Source organism: Lithobates pipiens, unplaced genomic scaffold, assembly GCF_037356315.1.
Source record: "Lithobates pipiens isolate NorthernLeopardFrog02 unplaced genomic scaffold, aLitPip1_a1.2 Scaffold_23, whole genome shotgun sequence".
Lineage (NCBI taxonomy): Eukaryota > Metazoa > Chordata > Amphibia > Anura > Ranidae > Lithobates > Lithobates pipiens.
Window position 1 is genome coordinate 266,321,715 of NW_027507785.1, and position 10,271 is coordinate 266,331,985.

General features: G+C 41.6%; 1 protein-coding gene across 5 annotated transcripts in view; it reads right to left on the reverse strand.

Annotated features, from left to right (window-relative positions):
* Nucleotides 1–10,271, reverse strand: part of RALGPS2 (Ral GEF with PH domain and SH3 binding motif 2) — a 342,255-nt gene that overhangs the window by 40,285 nt on the left and 291,699 nt on the right. For all 5 annotated transcript variants that reach the window (XM_077453154.1, XM_077453152.1, XM_077453150.1 and 2 more), the window contains one exon: nucleotides 313–367. In XM_077453154.1, coding sequence (XP_077309280.1) covers nucleotides 313–367 — 55 coding nt within the window. The remainder of the gene's footprint in view (nucleotides 1–312; nucleotides 368–10,271) is intronic.

The following is a 10,271-nucleotide window of genomic DNA, read 5'->3' on the forward strand; positions in this document are numbered from 1 at the left end:
TTTAGTCCCCGGACACCTGATTTGCTGAGTTATTTTGTGTAAAGGCACAAATGTTACAGTGCCACTAGAACAGTGCACATAACTATAACCCAGATCTAACATTTAATATCTGACATCACAAAAATGCTGGACGCAAAGCAATGCTCTAAACAGTAACACCTCCTGATTAGGAGGAATGATTGATACAGAAGGAAAACAATTCTGCACTTCTACTTTAACTTGACTTAAAAAAGCGACACGGGGCAGTAGCCCTTAGAAATAAAGTTCCCCATTTTTTTCTAGGAGGTAAAAGAGCAGCATACTTGTGCTTACCTTTCAAATGCTGGCCATGACATATCTTCACTGAGCTCAGAGCCATCACTGCTCCCTGCACAAAAAAGAAATAGAGGGCGCAAACAAAAAGGAATGTGAGCCAGTGACAACGAAAGGATAAAAACAAAATCACAAAGACTGGAAAAGATTGAAAGGTTACGTCAATTATGTAAATGTGTGTCCTACTTTTCAAGAACATTCCAAAGGCATTACAGGAAGACAGAAATAAAACTCAAATGAATTTAGCTGCCTTCATTTAACCACTTGGCCTCCAGAAGATTTCCCCCACTTCATGAACAGGCCATTTTTTTTGCGATACGGCACTGCATTACTTCTCTTGACAATTTGTGCGGTCGTGTGGCGCTGTACCTAAATAAAAAAAAAAATTCCCCCTACAAATAGAGCTTTATTTTTGGTGTTATTTTATCACCTCTGCAGTTGTTTTTTTCCACTATTAAAAAATAAAAATAAAGCAACGACGGTGCGTGTGTGGATGCAGGTGTCGAGGAAACTTAACGGCCCTCTTGAGGTCTCACCCCATACGCCGTTGTGGGGCAATCCACAGTTGCAACACTTCAAATCTATCCCAGATCCTGCACTGTGGGCCAAATATGCCATTACGACCGTACAACATGTTATGCCTAGGGGGGTCCTCCTCAATTTTGATACCCTCAAGGTGGATTTCGGGTTGCCGAATAAAATGTTTTTTCGATACCTGCAGCTGCGACATGCGACACGGGCCCAATTCCCTACCCCAATCTCTATCTGCTCACACCAGATTGAGAAGTTTCTCACTTCCAAATACACGGATCGTATCCTCTCCTCCCTGTACCTCAGGCTCTCCACTTCGGAACCCGTAGAGGAGTCTGCGCTCTTTCGCAAATGGAGTTCTGATCTTCCATCTCTGAATGGGGAGGACTGGCAGGAAGGGATCCAGAACTATATACCCCGGATGATCTCTGCGCGTGATAGGTTCATTCAACTAAAGTTTCTTCATAGGGCCTATTACACTCCACAGAGACTCTCAAGAATATACCCACTAAGCTCCGATAGGTGCCCGAAATGTGACGTAGCGGTTGGGACATTTATGCATGTAGTGTGGGAATGCCCAGCTATTCAGACCTTCTGGAGGGAGGTGGTGGGGGTTCTGAATTCGTTGGGGGATCTCTCGGTGGGGATGGACCCTGTGGTCCTGCTTTTGGGGGTGTGTGATGGTGTGGCGATGGGTGCACATAGGCAACTGTTTGTATTTTATGCAACATTTTATGCCAGGAAGACCATTCTCCTTAATTGGAAGAAGGCGGACCCCCCTGAGATCTCTCAATGGAAAGGGTTGATTAACTCCGCTCTTCCACTGTACAAGTTGACGTATATGAGTCGGAAGTGCCCGTCCAAATTCGACAAGATATGGGGTTGTTGGGTGGGAGTGTAGATGGTACATTCTTGGGATGGTTGGTTATGGGATCTGTGATATTCTCTTGCATTTACTTGATCAATAATGGATACTAGGGGGAAAATGCTGTTTTGCTGTGACTTGCCTTTTCTTATGAGCTGCTTCCGGAGGCCTGGCTTCTGGTTTCTTCCCCCTCCCCCCCTTTTTTTTTTCTTCCTCTCATCCTCCTTTTTTCCTTTTACTCAATTTCCTCTCCTCTGTTTTTTGACCTGCACCTATTGATATGCAACGTCTGCTAAACTGACTGTACTCTGAACACTATGTTAGGTTGTGTTGTACGATGCACTGTTGTATTGTACCACTGTCTGTTTATTTTTTCAGTGATGATAAATAAAAACTTACCTGTTAAAAAAAAAAAAATAAATAAAAAGCCTGGCCATGTTGGAAAAAAAAACATTTCTTTTTACTTTCTGCTATAAAACCTATTAAAAAAAATAATTTCTTCATGAATTTAGACATGTATTCTGCTACATATTTTTGCTAAAGAAAATCCCAATAAACTTACATTGATTATTTTTATTTATTTTGGTTTTATTTATTTTTTTACTAGTAATGGCGGCGATCAGTGACTTATAGAGGGACTGCGATATACGGCAAACAGTCAGACACCAACACTTATTTGGGGACCAGTGCTAAAAATATGCAGTCACTGTACTAATGACACTGGTCGGGAAGGTGGTAAACAAGGTTTTAACTGTGTGACTAGCTAGTGTGCGTACTGTGGGAGGTGCTTTTACTAGGGGAAGGCATGGATCAATGTCCCTGCTTTGCAAGAACAGAGGATCCATGCCTTCCCTACTGGCAGATTGCCATTCTGCCCCTAGATGATCGGTGGGTGCCAGCGGACAGAGTTCCCAGTACCTGCAGATCAGCTCCCTCTGTGTATAATCACAGTGGGAGCGGGTCACCGGCGGCACGCCCCAAACCGGAAGTGTCACCTTGCCGCCGTATAAGTTACACGAGCGGAAAGTGGTTAACATTGAATAGTTTAAGGCAAGCCATACATTGATTGATTGATCAACTTGGGTACAAACTAGCATGCTGTCTTTGACCTACGATTATCGCTAGAGGCTGTTATAGCCTCTAGCAATAACTATGGTCTTCTCCCGGCAGGTACAGCTTCCCCTGCCAGAAGACAATGGCCTGGCAAGAGTGATTTCCACGTTAAAAACTGCCTGTGTTGATGGGGGAATCAAGCATATTTCTTTCCTGTGTTATGTACACACAACTTCCATAAAGCTAGGTTTTATCTGGATGCGTAAGGTCTCAACTACACTTGTGGCAGCCCTTGCTGCCCCTCTGAAAAGTGACTTCTGATGTATTACTTTTTAGAGGGTGGTTGACAGGGCAGCATTGAGGTGGTATGTCACCTGCTCACTGTCAATTTTTACCCCAAAAAACCCACACCATAATTTTTGCTGCAGCATGTGTACAACCAATTTTAGTGGCTGTGTAAAGTTAAGAGGGGCCATAAACCTGTGGCTGATTCACCTATTTTTAACACCCCAGGCCACAGGTGCAAATAAGCCCTGAATGTTAGGAAAAAGATAGATATGGCAGCACACCAAAGGCCCAACGTAGATTTATTGATATGTCAATGTCATCACAGCAGCTACCAAGACAAGGACACAAGAGGTGACGCGTTTCACATTTAACTAGTGCTTCTTGAAAACCTAAGGAACAACTGAAGCATTAAGCCTTAAAAAGACTCCTCTAGAGGTGTCAGGTAATGCAATCAGCGTCCCGTGTGCTTGACAAGCATCCCACCCGCTTTTCACTGTCCCGGGCAAACCTCTACATGGGTTGGTGGGAGCAGTCCCACATCTTTGGCGGCGAGACCCCCCTTTAGACCTCAGATGAGAATGTACCTAAGGTACATTGATGACCTCCTGTTGGTGGCCATCAATGGTGTTGATATGCTAAATCCTTTACTGGAATATTTGAATACCAAAAAGTGCCTGGTGTTCACAGGTCAGGTGAATGCCAAGGTTATCTGCTATTTGGATGTATGTCTTATGAGTGAAAGACTGAGAATGTCAGCACTACCCTATACAGGAAACCGTTATCTGGAAACATACTACTCTTAGCCCAGTCTGTACATCCCAAACATACCATTAAAAGGTATCCCATAAGACAATTCCTGCAATTAAAAACATATCTGTAGCAATGAATCACACTTTAATAAGCCAGTGCTCTTTATAAATGGTTCCTAGATAGGGGTTACCCAAAGTGGATGCTCAATAGAGCTCTTAAGGTTGATAAAAATAAAAGCAGGGAAGATTTCTTGAATAAAAACAGGAGTAAGAAATTAGATGCCCAAAAAAACTAATTGACTTTATCTACTCTTATGGAATTTAACGATGTTCCACCACTATATGGATGAGACGTGCAAACATTCTACAAAATGGGAACAACATTAGGCCAATCCTTGTCACCCAGCTTTAAATCACAGTCGTTTACATGGCTACATTTTAAAGGAAATTTTAAGTGTGGGTCATCGGGTTGCCCCTGCCATATTCTAGGGGCCAATATGTTTTGAGCATCATCCAAAGAGAATTTGAGATAAAGTCATTAATTGTAATACCAATTATGTTATATATCTGGTCACTTGCAGTGTATGTACTGTCCAGTATGTGGGTAGAACCAAGAGACGATTGAGGGACCGTTTCTATGAGCATGTCTACAGTGTAGTAAAAAAACAAAGGAACCAACATTGCAAAAAACACTTCAGGGAGTGTTACTGCTATGAAAGTACAAGTCTGAGAAGGTACGAGCGCCGGGGGGGGGGGGGTCTCAGCTTTAAACGGGACGTCAGTCACTACTACGATTAGAATTAAATTTGATATAAAAGTAATAGGACACTAAATGTTATGAAATACGTTTACAGTCTCTATACCAGTTGGTATATATGGTTCTTAAGGGTCTATATTAATTCATTTATATAGACATATTTTGTATATTAGAGTCATGTGGGATCGATTTAGACCTTAATATACCTTTTTGTTTGTTCGTATCTACATCTTTTTATGTGTCCTGGTATTGGAAACCTTGAAGGTTAACATAGGCTAAAGTTTTTCAGGTTATTTTCTATATAAGAAACCCTATAATGTCACCTTACTTCTCGGAATCCTAATCTATTTCCTTCTTTTCTGGTATATGTTATATTTGTATTTATCAAGTTTCTGTCTTTTTTTTTTTTTTTTATACATTTTTTTTCCAGTATAGTTAAATATTTTTTATGTGATGTTTCATGTTTTCAGTTTTTATTTTCTTTATTATTTTCCATTTTTGGTCACAGGTTTTTTTAATATATTTTTCTTTATATTTGAATTGGATATATATGCTTTTAACTTGTAATACTAGGTGTACTATTCACAGGGCGATATATATGTATACTTTTCGCTTGTCAAGCACCTGGGATGCTGATTGCATTACCCGACACCTGTAGAGGAGCCTTTTTAAGGCTCAATGGTTCAATTGTTCCTTAGGTTTTGAAGAAGTACTAAAGTATGAAATATGTCACCTCCTCTGTGTCCTTGTCTTGGTGGCAGCTAGGATGACATTGACTTATCAATAAATCTATGTTGTATCGTTGGTGGTGTGCAGCCATATCTTTCTTTTTCTTTTTGGTGGTGAGCCGGGGCTTGTACCTAGCCCATTCTGATCAGATTGGTATCACCTGGAGCAGCATTGCCTTTCTCTGAAGCCCTGAATGTTGACTGCAGAGCCTGACCCTCCCTATGCACACAATCTCAGGACTGAAATTGCTAGGGGTTTGTAGCATGCTTTTGACTGCAAGCACATGCAACAGCATCTTGTTTCATCTGGATGAAAATGGGTTATCTGCAGATAGTCACCTCCTACCTGTACACACCAATATACAAAGCACAAGTACCAGACACACAAATTCCTCTGTAGCGGACACCCCACGTTATGTTGGGTTGATAATGTTTGAATGCAGTGTGTAACATTGTCATTTACTGTATTGGACGATTGATTGTGCTCATTATCCACTTACATACATACAGTAAGCAGTATAAAAGGGTGGCTCAGACTAATCCCTCATGCTGTGCGCTGTGACTCGGACTGCACAGCAGAAGACTGCGAAAATGTCTCTTGCATGTACTCAAGTTTTCACTAAAGCTGCATTTTGGCAGCAATGCGCATATATGCGTGGTTTACATGCGTTCTTAGCTGTGCTCCCATTGACTTCTACTAGGTCAGAGTTTTCTGACAGCGCACCATAAGTCCTGCAGGCTGCTTTCTTTGGTGTGCTTTCAGAAAACGCAGCAAAAAACGTGCTACCTAATATTTAAAAATTAGAATACACCCACACTGCGACCAAAGCACCATGAACCCGGCCTTGGAAACTGAGCCTAGACACAATTACTTGACTGGAATCCAAAAATTGCTTTTTAAGTGGAAAAGTTACTTCCCAGAGACTGTATTGTAAGAACAGAGGCATTAAATATTACTTTCTGAAAGAGCAGGGTGTTCACCATGACACTATTTGTACATTTCAATGCAAATTCTTCAATTTTAAAGTGGTCCAGAGCACTTTTTGCGATTCGGCACTGCGTCACTTTAACTGACAACTGCGCGGCCATGCAACGTGGCTCCCAAACAAAATTGACGGCTTTTTTCCCCCACAAATAGAGCTTTATTTTAGTGGTATTTCATCACCTCTGCCGTTTTTATTTTTTGCGCTATAAACAAAACAAAAAAAGCTATATTTTTGAACAAAAAAACCCGCATAATTTTTTGCTATAATATCTCCCAAACATATATTAAAAAAGCATTTTTTCCCTCAGTTTAGGCTGATACGTATTCTACATATTTTTGGTAAAAAGATAAATAAAAAAATAAAAATAAAAATCGCAATAAGCATTTATGGATTGGATTGTGCAAAAGTTATAGCGTCTACAAAATAGGGGATAGTTTTATGGCATTTATATATATATACACACATTATATATATATATATATTTTTTACTAGTAATGGCTGCAATCAGCGATTTTTATCGTGACTGACATGGTGGACACGTCAGACAATTTGAACAGCGATCAGTGCGATTAAAATTGCATTGATTACTGTGTAAATATGACTGGCAGTGAAGGGGTTAACACTAGGTGGCACTGTAGGGGTTAAGTGTGTCCTAGGGATGTGTTCTAACTGTAAGGGGGATGGACTAGCTGTGACATCACTGATCACAGCTCCCGATCATAGGGAGCTATGATCAGTGGCAGTGTCACTAGGCAGAACGGTGAGATGCTTGTTTACATCAGCATCTCCCCGTTCTTCCTCTCCGTGAGACGATCACGGGTATCGAGTCCGCAGGACCCGCGATCCTACTCATGGAGCTCCTGGCTGCCTCGCAGGCCTCCGGCGGCGCGTATGTGATGGCACGGCATTTGCCCAGCCGTGCTATTCTGCCGACATACATCGGTGTGCGCCAGTCAGAAACGCGTTAAAGCCAAAAACAAACATTATATTACTGTTTACCTATTCTTAGATTCGGTGTCGGCATTTGCTTTCTTTTTTAGGCTTTCCTTTATTTTCCCCAAGTGATCCAGCAAGTAAGTCTATTTTTCAAAAGAACAAGCTATCTTGCAGATGTAGCAGTTACAGGGATGAGACAAAGCCATTTAGCACTGACAGGTGTGCTTACAACGATCAGCTTTCACGTAAAATCTTTATCCCAAAAGGATAAAAAAGAAAAAAATAACCGCTGCTGTAACTGCTTATAAAGTATTAGCTGGAGTTTGGCTTCAATTGGTTAGTGTATCTAAATCTGCTAGTCCACCCAACACTGCTTTCCCCCCAGACTAAATTCTTCTGTCCGAAGGTGCTCCTGTGCTGTTTCATCCAGAGTGGTAGCACTCTAATAAAGGAGGAGTTTTACTGGCCAGATCACCAGGTGAAAACTGAGGGGAAAAAAGAAAAAAGAAAACTAGAGCAGCCACCACATCTAATGATTGGTAAGCTGCAATATATTATATTTTTGGTTTTGGGTTTAATGGCGCTTTAATTTAGTGCAACTATAAAGGACTTTGCTCAAGTTTGGACAACTTGGGTGGAAATTGGAGAATAGGGTCACACAGGCACTGTGAAACAGCCTTTCAATTTTTACATGAAAAACATCTGCTACTTCACGCCGATACATCTGTTTACCAAGAAATAGTGGCAGGGAGAATTTATTTACAATTAAGCTCGTTTGTGTCTGCACTGTATCTGTAGACCAAAATTTAAAACAAAGATATCATCTGTTCCACATACAAGGTTGGCTGAATGTTTTCAATGTTAGTAGTCATAAATGGTGATCACTATATTGAAATGGACACAAGTGATTTAATCACTCAAGAAATAGATCACCAATTGCTGGAAAAAGGTAGCCCCTTCATGAGTTTAGCAAAGACCTGCCTATTTCTCCACCCATCCCATGAAACTCAAGAAAGCAGAATTGGACAAAAAGGAATCCCTGATATATTCCTTATTTTGGTCTGCAGGAAAGTTACTCTCTATCCAATTGAATACCAGGCCTATTCCGACACGGTTTACTTTTTTTTTGCTAGAAAATACACACAAACGTATCAAATTTTTTTTACATTTTTATTTTATTTTAGCAGAGGCCCTAGAGAATAAAATGGCGGTCGTTGCAATTTTTTATGTCACACTGTATTTGTGCAGGGGTTTTTCAAACTGCCAATTGCTTGGTTTTCACAGCTCCCCGAGCAGCGAGCTGGTGATTGTCACGTTCTGAAAGATGCACAGTATCGTGCGCCAATTTACTTGCTGCCACTTAACATGCGATTTGGCAGTTCAAAAATGCATGAAAAGTTGTACCCTATTTGTTCCTATGGAACCGTTCAAATCCATGCGCTTCCAGCTTGCTTCATCTTTGATGCACTTTCTTCAAAATGCACATTACAGAGTTTAATGGTAATGTATTTAAAATGCAATACACAAGTGTGATCTGGCCCTAACGGGGAAGGTGCTGGGAGCTGAGCACCTTGACCCCCCGGAACTTGACAGCAAAACCTCTTTCCTATGCCCCTTACTCAGCAAGAGAAGGTCTGCTAGACTGCGTACAAGTATTTTTGTAGCTTCATGGAAAAAAAAAAAAAAAAAATCACTAAATGCATTTTGGCTGAAATCTAAGAAAATACACCACTGATCATTACATTAAGGCATTAACTATATGTAAAGCCAAAACTTTGTTTTGATTGGCAATTTCCTTTGACCTCTTTTTCCACATGTGTCAAACACAAGGCCTCGGGGCCGAATCTGGCCCACCAGGACATTTTATGTGATCCTCACACCTCTCCGGCAGCTGCGAAACCCCCCTGGTCTCCACCCCCCACCTTATTTCAGCAACTGGCAGCAGAGAGGATGACAGAACTGCTCCCCCATATCCTGCGCTTCTCTATGCAGCTGTGGAGAGGTTCATCTGTGGCCCCCTCATCTCAGCAGTCAGCAGCAGAGAGGACATGACTTCTACAGATCCTGAGCATCTCAGGGCAGCTGTAGCACCCCCTTTTCTCCACCCCCACTGATCTCAGCATTCAGAAGGCTCCGGCACCTGACTGCTGCCCTCCTCTGTTCCTCCTCCAGACCCTGTACTTTCTGCTTCCCAGCTCCACTTCCAGCTTCTTCCCTGCAGCAGCACAAAAGGGGGTGCACTGTAGTGTAAGGAGGGTGGGGAGGGCTCTAGACATCTAGTCCTACAGATACAACCAGCCCTTTGGGGGCAGCCATAATGTTGATGCCCCCACAATGAACCCGGCAAGTGTAAAAATTTAGATTTTGAACAGTTGTCCGCAAAGTTTAAGAGGGCCTAGCAGGGACACAAACAGTAATTAAAGCCTGATGGGTTCTAACCCTTTCTTACTCTAAAATTACAATTGTGACATTAGATGCACTAAACCCAGGACCCTGCATTCACTATATCTGGTTTCCCGCAGTACACAGAACATGGAAATGCAATAATTTTAGTAAATAAAAATTGCTAAATACCCTTTCTCATCAGCAGTATATAGCAGTCCTGTGACTTCTATCTTTGTGTGGTAAAGCTGGTAGGTGGAGTTTTCATTCTGCTCTCACTGTCCTATAAACCTTCAGGACCCCTGACCCTCTGTCTGGACAGTGCTGATTGGCCCTGTGCTGATCACATGCACTCTCCCAAGAACAAAAAAAAAAAAAAAAAAAAACACTCTCTAGCAATACACACCAAACTGAGCATGTGCAGCCTTCCATTTATAATATTCAGAGAGGAGTTGGAGACAATGGAAGGTGGTGACGTTTAGAGAGGACAGGATCAAACAGCCTTTTTACACAATACAGAGGATTAACCCCTTAAGTTCCACAGTGAGTATAACAAGCATGCTTTACTGCATATACAGACTGATTTTACTGTTGTGTGTTTAGTAACACTTTTAGGGAATAACCATTTAATGCTACACTGTAAGGCCTCATGCACACCTGAGCTCAAAAAAGCTGCTACAGGCA